This window comes from Lactuca virosa, chromosome 4 (assembly GCF_052849685.1).
Source record: "Lactuca virosa cultivar CGN04683 chromosome 4, Lactuca_virosa_CGN04683_v6, whole genome shotgun sequence".
NCBI classification, from domain to species: domain Eukaryota; kingdom Viridiplantae; phylum Streptophyta; class Magnoliopsida; order Asterales; family Asteraceae; genus Lactuca; species Lactuca virosa.
In genome coordinates this window covers 468,505,314-468,529,054 of record NC_136429.1, presented here as the reverse complement: position 1 = coordinate 468,529,054, position 23,741 = coordinate 468,505,314, and the positions used below count along the sequence as shown (strand labels likewise).

At 34.7% G+C, this 23,741-nt stretch overlaps 1 protein-coding gene across 1 annotated transcript; it reads left to right on the top strand.

The window, feature by feature from the left end:
- The first annotated feature begins 16,975 nt into the window (after window positions 1-16,975).
- Window positions 16,976-17,797, top strand: LOC145109195 (protein RALF-like 34). The gene has a single exon (XM_079046307.1). It carries the CDS (start codon window positions 17,169-17,171, stop codon window positions 17,562-17,564), a length of 396 nt encoding a protein of 131 aa, XP_078902433.1. The 5' UTR covers window positions 16,976-17,168; the 3' UTR covers window positions 17,565-17,797.
- The last annotated feature ends 5,944 nt before the right edge of the window (window positions 17,798-23,741 follow it).

Genomic DNA, 23,741 nt, shown 5'->3' with positions numbered 1-23,741 from the left:
CATAACCTACTTCCAAAGTATGATCGACCATGGATGGTTTGAATAATCTTATTATTCTGGAAGTCAAAACATGCAAAGTGAAACACAAGAATAATCAAATCCAGTATGGTCTCAAAAATTTTGAATATAAATAAAACACCTTTTATTTAATCACCATATTGATTACACATTATTCATTGTATAATGTTTCGATTTATCAACTTAATACTTGAATTAAGACAATAGTTATCCCATGCTCCAAGCATGCACACTATGTTTACCTATGGTCCTAACTTTGTGAAATAGATCAACTAAAGACATTTTCCAATGATGCCCATTTCACAATTCCAAATCCTTATCACAAGTGTAAGAATACCAAACTCTTTCCACTATCATAATGTGTTAGGTTCTAACCTTTATGCAATGATCATTTTGTAATGTCATGGTACTAATGTCACAGAGACTTTGCCAACAACATTACAAAGTATTCCTTTGGAGATTGTTACAAAACAATTCCACGGAAGCGAAGTCTCAATTTCAAAGTACATTCCCTTGAACATCCTTCTTGCATAAAAGTTTCTAACCTACACATAGATTCTTAATATCCAACTCCCTTTATGGAAACATTTCCATATTTTCCATTTAACTATCAATTTCTGAACAAGAGTTACCTCTTCTCAGAACATGTGAATATGGTCTTTCCAAAATTATACTATACTTCTAACTGTCCATAACCAACCAATCCTCAGCGAACTTTAGATCGCATCCTTAACAGTTGTTTAACTATTTTAGTCATATTCGGTTCTAGTCTTTTTTCCCTCTTAACGCCCAAGGCATTTGGAAATTAGAACAAGCGAATATTATAGCATATGCAATCGACCCTATACTCGAAGCATATGGGATACGATTCATAATGTCTTACATAAAGACATGATACTTTACCAGTCTCTCGCTATAATATTTCCATATATAGAATTTCCTTATGTTGAATCATTTCAACATAACATTCATATATGTCCTTGACTAATTTGATTAAAATCTCAATCTAAACTTTTAGATTTGAAATGAAGTACAATTCTTTCTCCCTTAATTATAGCAAAACAACTTTTCAACCCCTGCAACTTTGCGAATTGAAACTTTTGTTTTCTATAATTAACATTGCTAACTCGCAACACTTAACGTAATAATTGTGCTCCCACTGGCATAATAATTACATTCTTACTAGCATAACACTTATGCTCCCACTAGCTTTGACATGTACCCAGAAATCAGCTGGACTTCTAGAAATCAATACTTGTTGACTTTCTTACCAAAGTTCAGATTTCTGATACAAGATGCTTTGATAAAACTTTATCTAGGCTTCTCAAACTCATACACCTTTCCTTAGATAGCTCACATGGGTGTCTAAAAATTTTTAGAGCTTACAATAATAAGTCTCAAATGTTTAGACCTTTGCCATTTCTCACAATTCGAACTATGAAGAGGGATGTCGTAATCATAATCGAATTTGAGAATGCAATTAACACAACTGTTATCTCTTTAAAATCTACTTAGTGAAAGCGTTTCCTCACAATCATTTTCATGAACTAGAGAGAAACCTTATGACACTTAGATTTTCTTTTATGGTGTATGTGTTCCTATCCATGTGAATTTGTCATAACCATAATCACAAGAAAAGTTTAGTGACAAATCCAAACTCATATGGACTGAACTTGTTCAAACTAAATTTCTTGCCACTTGGCAGCACAAGGGCCTACCATGTCTTCCAAGTTGAGCAGATCACCCTTACTGATCAATGAACTTTCATTGATCAAGGTGCTTTGCCTTATGCAAACAATTGAGAACTCGTAGAACTCACATGCATAGTCAACTTTAACTGGAATGGGCACACAAACAAGAATATGTCAAGACGATAGGTTATAAAACTCAAGTCATGTGCTAGTGATTAACAATAGGTTTACTCTTCATTAGTTCTTGAAACTCTTCAAGATCTTTAAGACTCCCACTGACATCTTGACATATAAGATTCTCTTGTCAAGAACCATTCCTCGACAAACAAATATTCAAGAGTTAGTGTGGTTTCTTATCAAGACAAACACTTCTGACAATTGGTCTTAGTTGGTCTTTGTTTTATCCAAAACATCACAACTTACCAATTTCAAATGTACAAGAGTAGAAAACATTTTACTCTACATTGGATAAGTGTTATAAACCTTTCTTAAGATTATGTCACTCAAGGCTCGATCTTGGATATGACTCTAAGATTCCATTTTGGAACGAAGTATGACTCATCTTTTGATTTAACCATTTCAACAATTCACGATTCCTCTTCTTAGTCATACAAATGCACTAAGATGTCCTTAGAGGATCAATTGTGATATGGTTTCATAATCACTAAGATAATCATAAAACACGATACTCAAGTACTCTCCCTTCCTTTCAGATCGGAGAAACTTATATCTTTTTGCCTAATTTGATTCTTCTTATTCGTTCTGCTATATATTGAAACTTTTTCAACGATTCAGAATTATACTTAATCTTGTAAGTATAATCATATTTACTAAACTTTTAGTAAATCATGACGAATAGTCTTATCACTCTTTGTAGTGGACGTGACCAGCGTACAACCAAGTGTACCCGATCCCCTAGTCCTTCACTTGACTCACATATACATGTGAACAAGGAATTAGTGTTAATTTCCCAAAGATGAAGGTTCTCATTCATCACACAATATAAGTTGCATGACTCCAAGTTTCTATCCAACTGAAACTTGGTTGATGAGAATCTTTCCTTATTTGGTAAATTATGGCACTACCACAAATGAAAGAATCAAACCTATTTTCCAATATTGCGTAAGAATAGAAACATACAAACATAAATTTTCACACAAGCCATTGCAAGGATAAATATAAAACAAGATAAAATCAAATTTTTATTTATTTATAAAATGCGGAAAAACTTTTCCTTACAATCCAATTACAAATGAAAACTATGTTTCTAAACATTTCCTAAGCAATCTATCAGCAGCTCAAAAAATCTGATCATCGAACCATGCGATCGAAATTCATCTCTTCGCAATCAGACTCAACTTACTCTTCCTTTAAGCTTCCTTTCTTTTCTTCGATCCTACAAAACATCAAAATGTAATTACATTACATCATGTATTAAGAATCTTCAAATAGGAACTTAATAGAGTTAGATAGTGGACTTACCTGAAGCAGAGTCAAACTTTTTGACTTTACCATCCTTATGATCCTTCAGATAGATTCGGACGCTTTGCAACCAATGCCTCTTCTCTTGGCAATAGAAACAAACAGACTCTTTCGGAATGGTACATGTGATAATCTCAGACTTAGCATTTCTCTTTACCATTTGGTCAAATCACTTTACCATGGACAATCCCTTTCCATTGGGAAAAGAAAGCTTTTCCGGACTTCCAATGTTGCCATTATCAATGTCCATGGAGGTTTAGGGAGTAGATCTTCCAATCAAATTTGCTTTACCAGTACGCCAAATCATTGTTGATTCGGCAGCAACAAGCAAATATGTAAGATCCATGAGGGTCATGTCGTGGTCTATCATATAGCAGTCCTTAATGAACCTGCTATATGACTTAGGGAGTGACTGAAGAACCAAGTCAACAACCAGCTTCCTTGAGACATCGACTCGTAACATTCGCAGCCTATCAATGTGTGACTTCATCTCCAAGACATGTGTACACACAGACCTTCCATCTTGGTGTTTACTGGCCAATATGGCTTGAGTGACCTTGAACTTTTCAAGTCTTTGAACTTGTGGGTTAGGGAGAATTATTGGAGGAGGTGGAGGAAGTAAATTATGATTCCCATTTCCACAATCCAAATTTGGAACATCATCTTTATAATAAAAGTGTTTTTCAAAAGATTCGGGAAGACCATAGCTGTCAGAAATAGACATCTACAAGGGACAAATTCAAGTTAGTTGATTTAAGTCCTTAATATAACACCTAAAATGAAATATTAAGGCTAGGATCCAACACAATATGTTACAATTCGGAAGAGGGATGTTGTAATCCAATTGCAAAATATTTGAAGGTAGGTAAATGACGATTTACCAATTTCTACCATCAAAAACGAAATTGATTCTTAAGTTTTATTTGGTTTGAAATTCCTATATTCCTTTGAGATTCGTTGAACTTTTCAATGACATGTTTAAATGTGGATTATGCCCTTCAAATTTGTGACTGGGATACCGAGGATCACAAACAAGGTGTGAATAACCATGAAAATTAGCTTGGTACTCTCGATGTTACAAATCACCTAATCAATGTGTCGGTTAACCACACACGCTCCATTGATCCATGATTAACATCAAGCTACCCTTTGCCACACATTGTCAGTCCCAAATTAGTGTGTCAGTTAACCACACACGCTCCACTAACGACTTAACAAGGTGCAAAGTGCAATTTCATGGAATAGCACCATTTTCACATTTTTCCTAAAGTAACTAAGATTGGGAATTTATAAAAGTTTAGTTACTTTAATAATTTTCATTATACTTATTAATGAGAATTAATGTCCTATCCTACTCGTCCGACTAACGACCCTCCACCAGTCAAGGAAACGGTGGGTGAGAGTGGACACCCATTAAACCACCATTTTATAGGTAGTAACCTTATACCCCTCTTATAGACCGGCTTCGTGAATGAGGCCTACTAACGGTACGACTGACTTTTTAATTGTACATATATAATATATTAAACTTTTAATTTTATATAGTATAAGGGTGTATTTTAAACTTTTAAAATACTTGGTGGTTTAATCTATTACTTAAACTATACTCTTAATTTAATTAAACTTGAACCATGTGATTATGGATTTAATAATACTCTTTTAATTAAACATTTAATCAAATATTAATGACATCCATAAGGGTTGAATTTTAAACTTTTAAAATTCTAGGGTTTGGAATTAAAGTTTCATTAATGTAACTTGTCAAGACTTTTGAAATCCATAACTTATGGATTTTAAAGTTCCATGAATGAGACCTTTTCAATTCCATAACTTGAGGACAAGTTATGAACTTTACTAGACCTTTAGTATTTCATAACTTATAAGAATTCATGTTTCATGAATGATGGCTTTTCACATTCCATAACTTGAGGACAAGTTATGGAACTCTTCAAGAAACACTTCTAGATCAAATTAACTAATCCAATTATCATATGATGATTATTTACCAATTTGACCTAATTTGATTCATATTACATAACAACTTCAAATTATACAAATAACTAATATTACACAAAAATCAAGTAGTTATCTTAGAATTTGACAAACATCATGTTATTGGATGGGGATTAACATTACCATATCATTAAAATGAATTTTATGAATCAAAACAGTTTGTGGTAATGTTCCTAATCCAAAATAGGCCAAAAACTCGAAGATTCTGCTCACACACAGACCAGCTCGTCGAGTGCACTTATGAGCTCGACGAGTTCATCATCATAAGGCACCTACTCGTCGAGTTCATATATGGACTCGTCGAATAGGCCATGGCAGAATCCAGTTTTGCAGTTTTTTCAGCTTTAAAAATTACACAGTTGCATCAATACAATAGAAAACATCCTAGGCTCTGATACCACTGTTGGGTTTTATGTACTCTAACATTCCTATGGTGCACATACAACCCTAATGCTTTGGATCTAATTTTTCTATATTATACATGCAATAAATTTTTTTCCAAAGCATGAAGCCTAAACTAGCATGCAAGGTGATATTTGAATCATAAAACTAGTTAGAATATTACCTTGAGTAGTTGCTTGAATATCTTGGCCTCAAGAAAGCTTAGCACTAATAGTGTGATGCCTCAAATGGAATCACAAAACACCAAGAACAATTAAGATGAATATGGAGAGGTTATGGAGACACTAAAATCGGTTCTCACTTTTCAAACACAAGTGGTAGTCGATTTTGGACTTAGATATATATATATATATATATATATATATATATATATGTGTGTGTGTGTGTGTGTGTGTGTGTAGAATAACAAGGGTCATGGATAACCCTAATCCATACACATTAGCCCATGATCCATCCATTTGATTTGGATATATAAATACTTCATGGATTAACCCATAAGTCCATCACAAATCAAACCATGGATCTTTAGCTCAACTCATATGTATCATTTTAATTAGTCTCTTTTGACCACTAAATTAATTCTTAAATTAATTCTTGATCAATACTAATTAAAGAATATGATTGCTCAATTAATATATTATACCTATAATATATTAATAAATCATAATTAACCTCTTACTCAAATATCCTTGCTAACATATTGCTTTGATGAATGCAACCCAAATGGACCATGCTACTATCGGGTCAAGTACATACCAATTATAGTTATAGGCTTAGACACCTTTTCCAACAGTTCCAGCAGTTCGGGTTTAAGAATTACTAGTCGTCAGTAGCAGGTGAGTCTTCTCCCAGATCTCGTGAGTCGAAGGCACCAATGTTGACTCACTAAATTGTGTATGTAGGATGCTAGCTGTCTTTGTGACTCATGCATGTTTGTATGAGCCTGAGTGGTAGAATAGTTGTATATGTGATGACCAGTTGGGTCTAGCTGTTATTATTATGTTATGATGTTGATGTGTGACTGAGACTGTTGATAGTCCCCAGGGTTGCTGATAAACCATAGTTGTTTATTATGATGTGTTGTGTGTGGTATTTTTGGGAACTCACTAAGCTTTGTGCTTACGATTTGCGATTTACATGTTTCAGGTTTTTCTTATATTAAAGGAGGGGTGTGGCTTGATTACATCACATAAATGGGGGAACTTTTGTACATGTTAACTTTTAATGATACTCTAATACATGTTTTAAGATTTGTAGTTGTGAATCAAAATAACACTTAAAGTTTTAATTGAAAATTTTAGGTTGAAATGTGGGGCATTAAATTTGAGTTTTAGATTCTGGTTTAAGTATAAGTTTCAAATTATGGTTATAGTATCAGATTTGGGGGTTGCTAGAGTTGTCGGTGGTGGCTGTAGGAGGCTCTGATGGTGGTTTCAGGAGGTACCAGTTTGATTTTGCAAACATGTACTGCTTAATTTCTTCAAGAACCAAATGGATTAAACAAAAGGGTGGGTAGTTGGGCGGTGGTGGAAGTGGAAGGAGATGGGGATGGTGGATGTGACATCTCAGAATTTAGGTCAAAGATTGTGAACGGTCAAGTTCACAGTAAATCTCCTGGTAATTTGACTCATAGAGTTTTAGTGCATCTTCTGTAAAATAAATGAGTTCATTTCAACTATTATAAGATACCAGATGGTATCTTACTTCCAAATATGTAATCTAACAAACAAATCAAACAGCTCAAACTACAACCCTAGGAATGCGTCTGAAAAATTGAAATTTCGTATTAAGCAATTATATGCAAAACAAACATTAAAACCTTATAGTACATGTTCCCCTATTTCCAAAAATATAAAGAACGTCCAAAACGGAGTTCGTATGCAAAAGATACGACAATTTAAAAAAACAGACAATAAAACACTAGTTTTCTTTAATCGCATAAAATCGAATCGATCCGTTGAGGCACTTGCACACCTTCGATAGAAATTCCGAGAGCCTTTTTGGACTCAGGCTATGGCCTAATATTTATTTTCATACTCAAAATGTTTTTTAGCAAAAATATTTGCAAAAGCGAAAAATCGAGCGTTACGGGTCATTTAGACGCGAAACTTTAAACGCGATTTCCCAGAGTTCCGTAACTCGAAAAGTTAATCTGTTTGGGTTTTTGGAATCCTTGAACTCGGCTCTATCTAACGACACTCTCGGAATAACTTCGTGACGCCGGGATCCCGATACACCAAAATAAGATGATTTAGGCCATTTAAGAGAGTGTAATGTGACATCCCCAAATTCACGGTCATTTTGAAAATTTTATTTATGCTTATTTAAAAATTAGAGTATTCTTTTTGAAAAGTAGTATTGCGGAATTTGTTCCCAGAAAACATGATAATAATATTATCAAAGCATTTCCGAAGAAATGTATTTTATTTATATTAAAACATTGGGATGTCATCGTCAATATAGAAACATAAGCATAAATAGACCTTACATTCATTTACACTAATGATTTACATCTCCATTAATCTCTCAGTGTAATGTAGCTTCGTATCGATACCTGTGATACAACTAAACTGAGTGGGTCAGGTTGGGAAACCTGGTGAGTACATAGGGTTTTCAACCCACAATAATAAAGTTATTATGTTTAATCATCAAACAATCAACCCAATTACTCATCCCTATTATCTTCTTTATTCTTAAGTATCTACCCTAAGAATCATTTATCCTTCATTCATTCATTCCTAAGGATCTTCCTAAGGAATAGGCACAAAGTCCATCACTGCCAGGGTTTCTATAACAGACACTAAGTCCATAGCTGCCGATGTTATCTGTTAGGCACTAAGTTCATAGCTGCCAATGTTATCTATCAGGCATAAGTCCATAGCTGCCAATATTCATCTATAGGGCACTAAATCCATAGCTGCCAATGTTCATTTGTAAGGCACTAAGTCCATAGCTACCGGGGTTTGTCTATTTGGCACTAAGTCCATAGCTGTCAGGGTTTATCTATCATACACTAAGTCCATAGCTACCAATTTTCATCTATATCATCTTTCATCTCTCTTCTTTCATCTCTCATCTCATCTCATCATTAATTTACCCATCTTCACCCATCATAATTATAGGTATAAAATACGTATACAGTTTAAATCAAGTAAACACATGTATATTTTGTTCATCCAACATAGATATCAAGAACACAAATAATATACACACATAGCACGTAATTTATATTAAATACTTTGTATCTATGTGTAAGATGAAAGTAACTATGCACTCACTTGTTAAAGTGATGATTCCAAACTCGGGCAGCACTTCGCTTCTAATCATTCTATTTTCCTTCGACGAAACCTAGCATTATTATCGCTAAGTTTTAGTCTAATCTTTATTGCGACTAATTATTAGTCTAGATTCATCATTAACTCAAAGTCTACTTTCATGATCTATCAAGTAAGGAACAACCAGGTAGGATCATATCGGAGGTAGGGTCCGTTTGGTATACGAAGTATAATGTTTGGAAATCCCACTTTAAACACCTCACCAAATCACAGCCTAGACATCATCCCCGTAAGTAGATCAATCAGTATAATGACATGGAATCACTGATAAATCTTGTTTATAAGTTCATAATAACGATAATGAACTTAAACATAAGTTATACATAAAGTACAGTAAGCATAACTCAACTTACAGGGGGTTTAGCGAGGAATCAGACTCTGGGGGGGGGGGCAGAACTTCCGAGCCAAAAAGCTCTTTTTCTCGGAGCCTTCGGGTGCTCCGGGGCTTTCCTCTAGCACCTTGAGGTTACTAGGGCTTTGGTAGGCTTAGAGAGAAGTTAGAGAGAGAGAGAGAGAGAGATAGAGAGAGAGAGAGAGAGAGAATGGGTTTTTGGTGTGAGAAATGAAGGCACCCTCGCATGCTATTTATAAGCTGAATTTTGGACTTACTCGTTGAGTTTTGGCCTCCAACTTGTCGAGTTGGTGCCACATGTCACCCTCTGGTGGCAAGGCTTGAGGAGAAAGCAATGGTCCAGATTAAGCCACGTCACCCACTTCGCAGCAACACCCTTCCGACTTTTTAACTCCGTAACTTTCGCATACGAGCTCCGTTTTCGACGTTCTTTATATCCACGCGTAGGTATTGACAACATCTACAACTCTCCTTTTAACTCCATTGGCTAATTCTTGACTGATTTTAAATTTAACAGTATGAGAAGATTACACTGTTAACGACCGTGTAAAATTCATAACTTCTACATACGGACTCCGTTTTCAACTGTCTTTTTATCGTTACGAACTTATTAATGATACCTTCAATTCTAATTTTGGTTGTGTCGGCTAAAAATCGATCGATCTAAAATTCGAATTCTGGGTTGTGCACCGTTGTGCTAAATCTTAGAAAAATCATAACTTCCTCATACGAAGTCAGATTTGGACGTTCTTTTTATGCACGTTCTCGGTTTAACATATACTACGACTTTAGTTTAGATCTCTAAGGCTAAAAAGTAATTTATCAAAAATTCACTTTTTACGTTACGTGGTGCCGTGTCGGTTTTGCCGTAAAACTTCGACGAGTCATAACTTCTTCGTTATAACTCGGATTTTGGCGTTCTTTATATGTACGAAACCCTTGTGACATATACTATAACTTGGTTAAGATTATTCCTTCTAAATAATATCCCATAAAAAAGTCATTTTTGACGCTCATTGTCTATAAATTGACTAGCCCGAATCTGCGGGCGTTACATGTGACGCCTTGGTAGGACCCACCAAGACCCATGTGGCTCAAAAATATGATATTTCTTTTAGCCACCTTCTCTCCCATGTTTTTTTTCTTTCCTCTCACCCTTCCTAGTTGTATGCACTCTTAACCAAAAGTATAAGGTAAGGGGTGTGGTATGGCCCTAAGAGTGTATGTGTGATTCTTTGGGCTATAAAAGGGAGCTCATGCAACCACATTTCACACACCAAAAATCCCAGCCTCTTCTCTCAATCTCTCCCTCCGTATCTCTATTGGATTGAATCACCACCATACACCACCTCCTTCCACCACCCTTATACCTCCCTCCCTTGACCAAAACTACCCCCACACACCGTTTTAGTCCCTCTCCGCTCTCCCTTCTTCTCCCTTCCTCAAATGGCAGCAGCCACCGGGGACCAAAACACCACCGCCTGCCACCACCAGAGATCACCCTACCCAACCCATTGTTGCTGCTGTTTTCGACCACCAAAGCCTTCTCCCTCCAACCTTTCATCTTCCCCTTTACAATATAAGCAAGAAAGAAGCAGCAGAAGGCCACCGGAGCAGCCTCCTGCCGCTCGTCGCCACTGCTTGCTGCCAACGAAGATCAACACCATCACCCACCACCGGTGCTTCTGTTGTGCTGCTGCTTAGCTTCTCCACCTCCGATATTGTGTTCTGTCGATCGAAAGCCAACTCATAAAGTCCCAATCGTGTTTTTTTTATTTCGTCGTGTGCATGGCAATCGAACACAGATGAAAGAGGAGGATGACCACCTCCACTGTGCAAACTCGGTTTTCAAATAATTACAATATACCCCATTTTTATTTATGACAAAATCAGTCCCAATCCCTCAAACTTCACTTTAATTTGTTCAAATTCAACCCTCCTTTCAAAAACCCTTGCAAACTTGGTACAAAACTCCAAAACTTCGAATTAAAATTTACAGTTTCTACCCCAACTTAAAACTCTTTTTCAAACCATATCCAAACTCCATATTAAAATGTGCAGAATTTATCCCCACTTGAATTTCTTTTCAAAATATGTCGAAATTAACTAAACTTCCATTTTATTTAAATAATCTAAACCCATCTTGAGATTTATTTTCAAAATAAGTTAAAGCTTTAAACTAAAATTTTAAATAAGTTATTTTTAGTCCCTCATTTGAAAAATTATCAACTAACTTAGTCCTATTTAATTTATTTTAATTAATAATGGGCCTTATGCCTTGGATAAATTACCAAATAACCCTTCAAATATTAATATATATTAAAATTTCCTAGGAAACTAAATTAATCTTGGAGTTTCGTGTTCACGACAATACGTCCCGGTTTCTCGCATTCAATACTCGAAACAACCCGACAACCACACTTTAAGGTGAGTGTTACACCCCTCATTTATATTTTTACATGTTTTGGGGAAGAATACATGTGCAGTATGATATAAATTCGCACATAATTCACATAAACTATTATTATTTTATGCAATATTATACTAGTTACGAAATAATAGTTTGATAGTATACGTCATGAATACCTAAACTAGTTTCCAACATCAAGATATTCATATGTTTTGTTGTTAGAATATTACAACTATTAAAATGACATATGCCTTGCTACTAAATGGTTTATATAAGAAAACATACTTAAATGCATACCAATTGCTTTCATAAACTCTATACAAATTCATTATGCCTAATGTAACGACCAAAAAATACTGACATAAAATTTCGTTTAATTTATAAATAAAGGATCATCAATTAATTGTTCGAATAAAACAGGTACATTATAATCAGAGTATAAATCTCAGAACAAGTCATATGCGGAACAATAAGTGTGTGTGTCATGCAGTCAACCCAAGCTCTTCCTTGAAAAACGAAGTACCTGAAACATAACTGAAAATTGTAAACACAAAGCTTAGTGAATTTCCCCAACATACCACATACCAGACATACAATAATATATAGTGGGCCCCGCCCGGCTTCAGCCCCCGTCCGACATTGGGCCCCGGCCGGTATTGCGCCCCGCCCGACATCAAGTCCCGCTCGGTATACAGATCTGTAAGTCATCAGGCCCCGCCCGGTATACATATAACATATAACATGTAACATATAAACATGTAAACATATAACACACAACACATCCCAAAAATCATAGAGATAAATAGCATACATACCGGTCACCGGGCCCCGCCCGACATCGGGTCGTACCCGGTAATCATAAAAACATATACAAATAACTAGCATACAAGATACTCATCAGGCCCTACCTGGCATCGAGCCCCGCTCGGTAAACATAAAATACATAACACATGCAAGAGTCACGTAGACAACAAGCATACTAAGCATAACATATTATGGGCCGACATTGGTGCCTTCGACCCGCTAAATACAATGAAGAGACTCACCTCGCACTGCCGAATCACACAGACGATCCTTGGCTGCTGGCTGACAGATTTCCGAACTGTCATCAACAGAACAACACCCAATTAACAATTGGGTTTCAATACATAACCATATATCCATACTTAGGATAAAAAGACCATTTTACCCCTAACCTAGCTTGGTCCAAGACCAAGGCCCAAACTCACACTCTGAAGGACCAAAACCAAATAATCAACATAGGACCAATTATGGATCAATTTTCCAAATTGGGCCCAAACCCCTTACATGGGCCTTACCCTAAAGCCCATCCAAAAATCCTAGTCCATACACTTACTCTTAGATGGCCCAACAAGGACCCAAACACCTAGGCCCAAAAGAAAGGCCTAACTCAAGGTCCAAACATGATTAGGGTTTTCACATAAAATGACGATTACGGTTAAGTAAAAACACTTAACCCATTAAGGTCTTAATCAATTAAGTCCATCACTCTAATAGGTCAATCATACAATATGGTCGGGCATAAATCATAATTCCAATCCAACGGTCCAAACACGGGTCCCGACAAATCCCAAACTAAAGTCTTCCAAAAATTATGGTTTTTTAAACCCTAATTAGGGTTTCCAACCCAAGCGCATGCCACAAGGTCCAAAGTTAAGTTTTTTGGTCAATTAGGGTTTCACTAGGCCGGACGCCACCCACTGCCACCTTGGGCGGTGGTGGTCGACGACGGTTCACGGCGGCAACGACCTCCTCACGGCGGTGGTGGTGGTTTTCGAGTCAGAATCCGACAAAACAGTTCCTACTACAACAACTACTTAAAAAAATACACCCATACAATAATATGCTCACATAGCCACCACCTCACGGTGGCTAGTGGTGGCAGAAAATAGAATCAAGGCAACAACCACCATGGTCGGCTGCCATGGTGGGTTTTTCCTCGTTCTCTTGCCAAGCAATCACACACACCCGACATACACAACTAGCAACAACAGTACATACGCCAACTATGAAAAATACTAACACAACGCACTCACCTGGTGGCGAGCAGCGGTCGGAGGATGACAGCGGACTGGAACAGCCGCTGGGGAGGTGACGATAAAAGGCTAAGAGTGACGGCGGAACGAAGAGGGTGGAAGGAAAGCGGTGACCGCGAATGAAAATAACATCAGCAGCAAAAGGGGCATCGAGTATTGGTCCTCGTCGTCGCCGACAACGGGAGCGACAATGTGCTGGTTGACGGCTCACATCGGCGACAAGGGTATCGATGGAGAACGGTGGTCGCTTGGTGGTCATTAACTAATCGAAAAAACGAGCGAGACGGGTGGTGGCGGCTGAAGGGTCACGCATGGCGGCTATCTTCTGCCTAGGGTTAGGGTTTGGTATCAAAGAAAACAAGGGAGGAAGGCAGCGGGTCTAATTCTCGTGTTCCCATTCAAACTTAATTCCTTTTTCCCAATTTTGGTCCTTCTCCACAAAACCTTTTTCAAACTAAGCCCACTAATTACGAAATAGCCCCCAACTTCCAAAATTCATTACAATTCAAGTCCAAATATTTCAATATAGATCCCAAAGATCCAGAGATTATATCATTTAACTCCTTATTGCCAACACTGATAAATTATTACGGATTTAGGGCTATAATTCATTTAATAACTTTTTACCTTTTTATTTATTTTATTTTATATTAACGGACTGTTACACCTAATAACTTATCCACTTATAAGTTAGGGCTGAGAGCTTTTCACCTACCTTAGTTAAGGGATTTTTAGTGAGACTATATTCATTAGCTAAGTCTAAAACACTTAGCATACCCACAACACTATAACTATTAATCTTCGGAGCGAGATACATATGTATAGATCTATATGGGGTTGACATCCCCACCTGTGGTTGCTAGCTACAACCTCGACCGATCAATCGAAGCCATTGATAAGTGTCTACAATCTTTACTACGACATATAATGAAGCGACGTAGGGAGTAGATACAGTCACATAGCTCGATTATAGGACTCACTATAAACATTAACTAAAAACTCTCTCTCTTACTACAAACCATGGACTTGGTTGTTTTCAAAACTATTTTAAAGTATGAATTTACTTATGCAAAGATACATTTTGGAATTTAAAGCTTATTTATAAACACTGTTTGGAGTATGGTTATATTTACAAAGAAAATACTTTTTAGACTTTTTAAAAGTATTATACTGCTATTTGTGTTGACTTTCAAACTACATGTATTATCAGGAAATCAATGATTTTCAAGCATTCAGACATTGGGAAAAATCATGAATTGCAAGCAATTTAAATTTCTAGTTTTTGTTCCGTTAAGCCTATCTGTTATGGTAATTCATGTATTACTATTATCTGTAAGAACCCTGTATTCAAACCTAAAAATGGAATACAAATGTTGTTATGTTTATTATTGTACTTGTGTAAGATATTCAGTTTATCTATGATCCATGAACTTAGTCGCACAACCCGACATATTTCGCCGCTTCGGTCGGGGGTGTGACAGTGGATTATTTCTTTAATTTTTTTAATAAATTGAAAACAAAACGATAAGTAAAATAAAAAATAAATAGAAAGGGTAAAATAGTCATTTTATGTTCATTAGGGACGGTCCGAGTGAGAAAAAAACATTAAAGGGACGGTCTGAGTTAAATTTTAAAAATTGGGACTAAACGCGTAATTTGACACTTGGATGAGGGACGACTCATGTAATTTACTCAAATACTAACTTATTGAAATCTTTTTATTATTATTGAAACATCCTCTAAATTATAATCCATTTTTGTTTAAATAGTCATTACAATTTGTTTGATTTTTAATATATGTTAATAAATAAATTATACTTCTATTTAATAAAATATAAAAACCGATTAAAATGTAAAAATATATCTTTATGAAATTTATTTATCATGTTTTCATGATGGAACTAAATCAAAATTTAATACGAAATATACATCCACATATCAAGTACTTGGTTGAAAACAGTGCATTAATTCATCCCTAGATTGATACAAAAGATGCAAAACATTCTTATTCGCATGACATAGAAGCTATATTCTTGAGATAACTTAGCAATAAATATTCTTAATTTATATAGAATATATATTGCAATATATCACGTTGATACCAATATGCTTACGATTTTGAAAAAATCCAAACAAGAAACGTCATAAGGTCTTCTTTCTCTCTTGGATTTTCATAATGATTACCCATGTCAATAGTGGTTTCATAATTGTATAAAAACCTATTTATGCAACTTAAAAAAAACTTTCATATGACAGATCATCTTCATTTTAATTGTTTTTTTAATACACTAACACATATGAAGATTTTTCAACCAAATACTTGATATATGGATATATTTGATATCAAATTTGATTTACTTCCATCAAAAATTGAGAATACATTTCATAACAATATATTTTTTATATTTTAATCGGTCTATATGTTCTATTAAATACAAGTATAATAATAATTTGTATTTATTTATTATCATATATTAAAAATCAATCAAATTGTTATGATTGTTTTAGCAAAAATATATTATAATTTAATTTTTAAATAGATAAAACTTGATGTTAAAAATTATTATGCATTGGAAAAAAATTACTTATATTTTAACCTATTGACAAAAAAGACATTATTGATATTTTATCTACAATTTAATTATCAAAACTTACTATTATTTGTGGTAACCTGCAAATTGAACCAAATTACAAGTAACAACCGTTCAATGTTAAGTTGTAAAAAATAAATAAATAATAAAAGAATTGTTAAGAGCCTTTTACATATTTCCCCTTTTATATAATATTGTGAACGGTAATAGGATGGTAAGCATATCTCAAAATGATTAAACATAACAACTACTAAAATATAACATAAAAATTTATAAAAACATATATGTTTAATAGGCTCCCTAATAATATCATCAACATTCCAAAAAATATTATAATAAATTTTAGGGTATTTAAATATATTTCTAGTATAAAAAGTGTTCAGTCAAATAAGAATTTATTTCATTATTAAACAATACAAAATTCATGATTAAAAGCCGTTTATCTTTAAAAATTATCACAAAGTACACTTTTATTGCTCCATAATCAAAGCGCGTGATTAATTCGTGCCTTTACAAAATCAATTAAAGTATCGCCACCGTCTTCCGCCGTATCAACCACTAATCACCGCCCATATGATTGGCTTCACCACTAAAATATTCCGCAATATAGAGCGAGAGAATGCATAGTTCACCATTATCGAGACAGTTTTCAGGCTTTATGTCCATGGTCGCAGAGGCACTCATTAAATTCTCCAGCTGTACGCCGAACTCCCGCCATGTGACTCTGCGTCCCCACTTCCACTCCCACTCACCATAAACCTCCAAATCCCTTATTTTCCTTATCTCTGTAACTCAAATTTCCCCTAAAACTACATCTATGGCGCCATCTGTTCTTCTTAACACGCAAATCGCACTATGCCTGGTGTTACTCGCGCTTGTACACTCCTCAGGCGCCGATGTATCAAACGCCGTGAAGGAGCACTCGCTACGTCTCATCACCGACGAGCTTGACTGGCCGACATCGTCGATGTACGACGGAATTGACGAGATCGATGGCGTAAACGACGAAGATGGCTCCACCGTCGCCGGTCGGAGATCTCTGTTCTGGAAGAGGTTTGGATACTACATTTCCTATGGCGCACTCTCCGCTAACAGAGTCCCATGTCCGCCGCGATCCGGCCGATCATACTACACTCATGAATGTTGGAGAGCCAGAGGTCCCGTTCATCCTTACACTAGAGGTTGCTCCGCCATCACTCGTTGTCGCCGGTGAAATCCGCCGCCTGAAATTACTAGGTTAGCGTTTGCTAAAGTTGAATCTACGTCTCTAATTATTTTTAAGGAGATGAGTTAATTATGTGTCCGTTTTTCCCTTGCTATCATGTTGATCGAATCTGTATCAACTTAATTGTGTTTATGAAACTTGAATGACTCCATTGTTGGATGAAGAACCTTGTATAATGTATTATGATTTTGCTCTTGAGAAGCTCTAAACTTTTGTGTGCATATGAACGTATCTCATCGATCTAATGACTTTATTATTGAATAAAGAACATTATACAAAGCACCATGAGTATGCATCAATCAAGCTTTCAACTTGTCGAAAACATTTTTGGGTGAATGAATGCTCGAAAGTATGTTTATAGTAAAGAGGTAAAGCTCATATTTTTGTGTCAAGATTGGCAAAGGGTATCTTTTCGACAAGTTGAAAACTTGATTGATGCATACAAGAAGTCAAAAGATGTGATTTTTGTAACAAATCAAAGTATAAAACTACACATAAATGATGGGATTCATGGTCCTTTATTCATAGATGCATTTTTGTAGGCCATATCAAACACTTTTTCTTTCTTTAACTAACTCTTGTACACCACTAATAGTGTTTCTTTGGAACTTTGTATATCCTTGTATGTGAACAATGATTTTGAGAACTAAGTTTTGGTAGGATTGGTTTGTTTCAAACTAGAAGTGTAAATATACATAAATTATTGGATTCATGGACCTTTATTCATATAGAAGCAATTTTAACTTGTAGTCCATATTAAAAAATTTTTCTTTCTTTGACACACTCTTCCACATCACCAATAATGCTTCTTTGGAACATTGTATATCCTTGTATGTGAAAAGATTTTGAGAACTATATTTTGGTAGGATTGGTTTGTTTCAAACTAGTAGTGTTTCAAATTAATGTTTTGATATGTTCGTCGAACCCATTGTTGGTTGTATTCGAATACTAGAGACCCATGTATTACATAGGTTAATTTAAAAAAAAATTAAATATGAAAGTCTAAATATTTGAAAACTTTGAATTTATAAGAAGAATAAAAAAATAATGAATTATTATAATTGAAATGTTTTTTATCTTTTAAATTTAAACAAATAATTTAAATAAATAAACAAAAAAAAGTAATAAGTTTTAATTTGAAAATTTTAAAATTAAAAGGTAAATTTATTAATGAAATTGATATTCATTTATTACTATATTTATTATAATTATTACATTAAAATATTATGTTGTTTTAATAAAATAGAAAAAAAAAACTCATAAAATGATACTTGGAAAAAAAAAATTTAATTCAAAATAATCATAAAATAACATTTGACAAATTGAATCAGCATGCATTGTGACAAAAAAAATTCATTTATTAAAGTAGATGCGAACCAAATATATTAGTAAATTCAAACCATTTTTTTTTTAAAATTGGTATTTTGAGATGAAAAATTGAGAAGAAAATTGCAATAAAAAAGATTTCTGTCTTGTTAGATAAATTAAAGATTTTATCATTGTGGTAAGGCCAAAAGTACAGATATCGTCACTACAAATAATTTGTAATGTCGATTAGGAATTAGAGAACAATTAAACCGTTGAAGAAAGTACTAGTGTGATGAATGGATGATAATTGGCTACATGATTGTCGTTCATCATGGGAGGGTTTGGTATTTTAATACAAGAAGCAATGGGATACCTAATAGGGGAAAGAGGTGGACAAAGGGAATGGATGGATAATAAACCAATGTGTAATGTTAATTAACATTTCAAATTTAATGGAACATGTATACGTTTCTTATTATATTGCCAAGAACTTGACAAAAATTGGTAAACGATTTGCCTTCATGAGATACATGAGGGTTAAGGAAAGAATGACATAGCCTAGAGGATAAGTGAAGTGTGGCCGAGAAACTATCATTTATTTGCTTCATTTGTGAGGTTCAATACGAGAAATAATAAATAAATTCCCATCAAAGAATAAAATATAAGACAACCAATTCAATAACACAAGAAAAGATGGCGATAATACAAAAACTAATGGAAACACAACATATGCAAATGTATTAACTGGGGTAAAGGTGTTCCTATGAAGACTAATAAGGTGGAAGTCAGAGAAAAGAATATTGTCATTGAACGAAAAGTTACTTACAATTCCTGATGCAACGTGTATTACCTTGGCAGAAGTTAGAGATGTTCTTGTCATTGCTAATCTCTATAACGTATTTAAGGGGATAATGACTTAAAAGGGTAACATATTATTCGATTTGTACACATTTGGTCATTGAGTTTTTTTTTCGTCCACATTTACCCCTTAAACTTGTTAAACTGTACACATTTAGTCCTTATGACCTGTTACTCCAGGTTAGCCGGGAAAAATGACTTGATAGGGTAATATATTTTTCATTTTGTACACATTTAGTCCTTAATATTTTTGTACATATTTAGTCCTTAACATTTTTTTCTTTCAAAATAAGTCCTTTTTTTGTACTTATTCAGTACTTATGAATGATTTCTATAGGTTTTTTTCACGACATCTTACGTGAGACAATCATTGATAAGGTGCTTGGGGTTGTTGATGCTTATGTCCAATGCGATCTCGACTGCTTGGTTGCGTAAGTCTTGTGGTTTGGCTTAGGTCTTGTATTTTGAACATCGTAACTTCTTCATACGATATCAGATTTTAATGATCTTTATCCACGTGTTCATTTTTTGAGTCTACTACAACTTTCATTAAGATTACTCCCGTTAAAATGTAATATATTTTTACTAACGAATTTATAAAAAAAACATACATACATGCATTCATAAAAAACGTATAGACAGGGGAAGACGCAGTAATACATAGTAGGTGTTGCCAAGATGAAATAGGTGTTGCCGATACATGGAAAATAGGTATAAACGTAAAAAAAAGTGAAAATTTTTTTACTGCGAACAGAAAAAACAGGTGTTGTCGGTGCAACACCGGGACCATACTAAATCCGCCACCGCGTATGGACATAAAAATCGTAAGTAAAAATATATTATTTTTTAATGGGAGTAATCTAAATGAAAGTTGTAGTAGACTAAAATACGAACGCATGGATATAAGGATCGTTAAAATCCGAGATTATATGAAGAAGTTATGACGTTCAGAACACATGACCTAAGCAACCAAGTAGTCGAGATCGCGATGGATATAAGCATCAAAAGCCCCATACACCTCATTAATGAATGTCCCACGTAAGATTTTGTGAGAAAAAACTAAAAAATCATTCATAAATACTGAATAAGTACAAAAAAATGACTTATTTTGCCAAAAAAAAAAGGACTAAATGTGTACAAAAATATTAAGGACTAAATGTGTACAAAGTGAGAAATATATTACCCTATTAAGTCATTTTTACCGGGTAACCTGGAGTAGCCGGTCATAAGGACTGAATGTATACAGTTTAACAAGTTGAAGAGGTAAATATGGACGAAAAAAAAACTCAGTGACCAAATGTGTACAAATCGAAAAATATATTACCCTTTTAAGTCATTATCCCTATTTAAGGAGGATGAATATAATGATGTGGAGATAAACTATGTCGGAGGGGGTATGGGTTTGGATTTTAATTCAAATGTAGGTGTAATAAGTTCAAGCAACATGAGCCATTTAAAAGTATATTCAAGACATTTCATGTAGTGGTAAAAAATTTACTGTTCAAGACCATATGGTGTGGATTGAAATTGAAGGATTACCCTTGTATGTGTGGTTTTCTAATAATGCATTCAAAACCATAATTAGTTAATGGGTTAAGGCGACGTTTCTTGATGATGATAATGATGAGAACATTAGCATTGGAAGGGTATGCATTATAACTAATGTATCAATCATTATACAAGAAAAAGCCATGGTAGTTATTGAAGGAAATACGCTTGATATAAGTTTTTTTTGAACGGAAAATACAAATATATACTAAACTACTTCTAAATTATTCCACTTATGTCCACAGTGGGACTTGAACCCTCGACTTCAAAGAGGAATGACAACACCTGATACCGTTGGGCTTGATATAAGTTTTTTTTTAGAACGACAAATCTACTCTACTTCTAAACTACTCCTAATTCCACCTATGTCTCCAATGAGACTTGAACCCTCAACCTCTAAGAGGGAGGACAACACCCGGTACCGCTAGGCTAGTATAAAGGAGATATCGTGGGTGGAGTCCAATGATATTAAAGGGTGATAACGTTGAAAGTGGTGATGAAAAGAGTATGAAAATGAAGCAAAAGAATATGAAGATGAGAAGTAGTATACTCAAAGTTATGATGAGGTAGAGATTGTTTTTTGAAGAGAGTCCAGCAAAATAAGTCGAACAAGTTGATCTTAATAAATAATATGATGGTACAACTACAGGTCAAGATCGCATGAATGATGAGGTTGAAATAGCGGGAAAAATCGGGGATATTGTTAAAAAACGTTCTTACCGGAGAGTCTTCTATGGATATGTGGCAGCCTAAAAAAGATGTCGATGAGGGGTAAAGTTTACTATTGATGTTGCATCTTGTTAGACAAGCTAAAGGTAGTTAGAGTTGGCTACCTTCATGAGTAAAATAGTCTTTATTTATAAAAAATAGTTATAGATGTTTTGGTAGTTAGAGATAGTTAGTTGTGTAATCTCTTTCTGTATATATTGTTTTGTAGCTTTTCTCTATGATTTAATGATAACATAATTTAGTTGAATCTCTCAAACTTTTCTCTCTCTCTCTCTCTCTCTCTCTATATATATATATATATATATATATATATATATATATATATATATATATATATATATATTCGATCCATCATTTGCTTAATTTCCGCATCAAATTAATCTTTTTTCTTCAATTTCTTTTTTTAATCAATGGTTGAATCATCTAATACTGGAGTAAACTCAAATCAATACTTTGTATTGATCTATCAAGTCCATACTATCTCGGTTCATTGGATAATCTTAGAACTGTTCTTGTTTCAAACATCTTTACTAACATTGGATTTTCAGGTTGGAAATGCTCAATTATTATTGCCCTTTCAGCGAAAAGCAAAATTGGATTCGTTGATGGATCCATCCATAAACCTGATGTCAATTCAATTCACCAATTGGAATAGAGTCAACTCAATTGTCATTAGCTGGCTTCTCAATTCAATTCATCGCAACATTGTTGATAACATTTTATTTCTCCAAAATGCTTCCGATATTTGGAAAGAGCTCAATCATCGTTACGAACAAGCCGATGGAGCTTTAATCTACCATATTCAGAAACAACTATATTCACTTTCTCAAGGAACTGATGATTTTTCAACTTACTTCACTAAATTGATGAAGATCTGGGATGAACTTTGTATTGTTCAAGCTATTCCATATTGTACTTGTCATGCTATTGTAGGTCATCCAAGAAGAATGAAAAAGGGATATACATTTGCCTCATTCAATTAACTAAGATGCAATTTCAATAAATGTTTCAACATCATCATCTCTCTCCAAAAAGCCTTTGGTGTTCACTCATTATAAAAAAATTAGCACATTCAAAATCTCAATTAAGAAGTCTTGTTGCACTTGCTGTTAAAAATCATTGGGTCATCCATCAATTTGATGTAACAATGTTTTTTTGCATGGTGACTTACATGAAGAAGTTTATATGAAGCTCCCTCATGGTCATGACATTACTTCTTCATCACTTGTATACAGACTCAATAAGTCTCTATATGGATTAAGACAAGCTTCCATGCAATGGTATGCCAAAATGGCCTCAACATTAAGAGCTCAAGGGTATACTCATTCTGAAAATGATTACTCACTTTTTCTTAAAAAAAGTCATTGATCTACAGTTATCGTTGTTGTGTATGTCGATGACATTTTGGTAACAGGGAATGATGCCAACGAAATCACCAATCTAAAATGTAACATCCCAAGTCCAGGTATACCTCGTAACCCTTGGTCTTTTGAGTAATTGGCCATTTTAGTCCCTGAATGAAAAAGGTGGTGAATGAGTACGCGGGGCGTATGCGAGTGTACGCTCAACGTACTCATATGCGTGCATTTCACGCGGAAGCCACCTAGTACGCTGGGCGTACTAGCCTCAGGCTGAAAACCCTAATTTTGAGTGAGGCCCCTATTTAAAGGATATGATGGCCTCATTCCTGGCCACCATTCTCAGACACCAACCCTCCTAAAC

Excerpts from the sequence above, each read along its gene's own strand:
- LOC145109195 (XM_079046307.1), top strand. The coding sequence starts at position 17,169 with ATGGCGCCATCTGTTCTTCTTAACACGCAAATCGCACTATGCCTGGTG.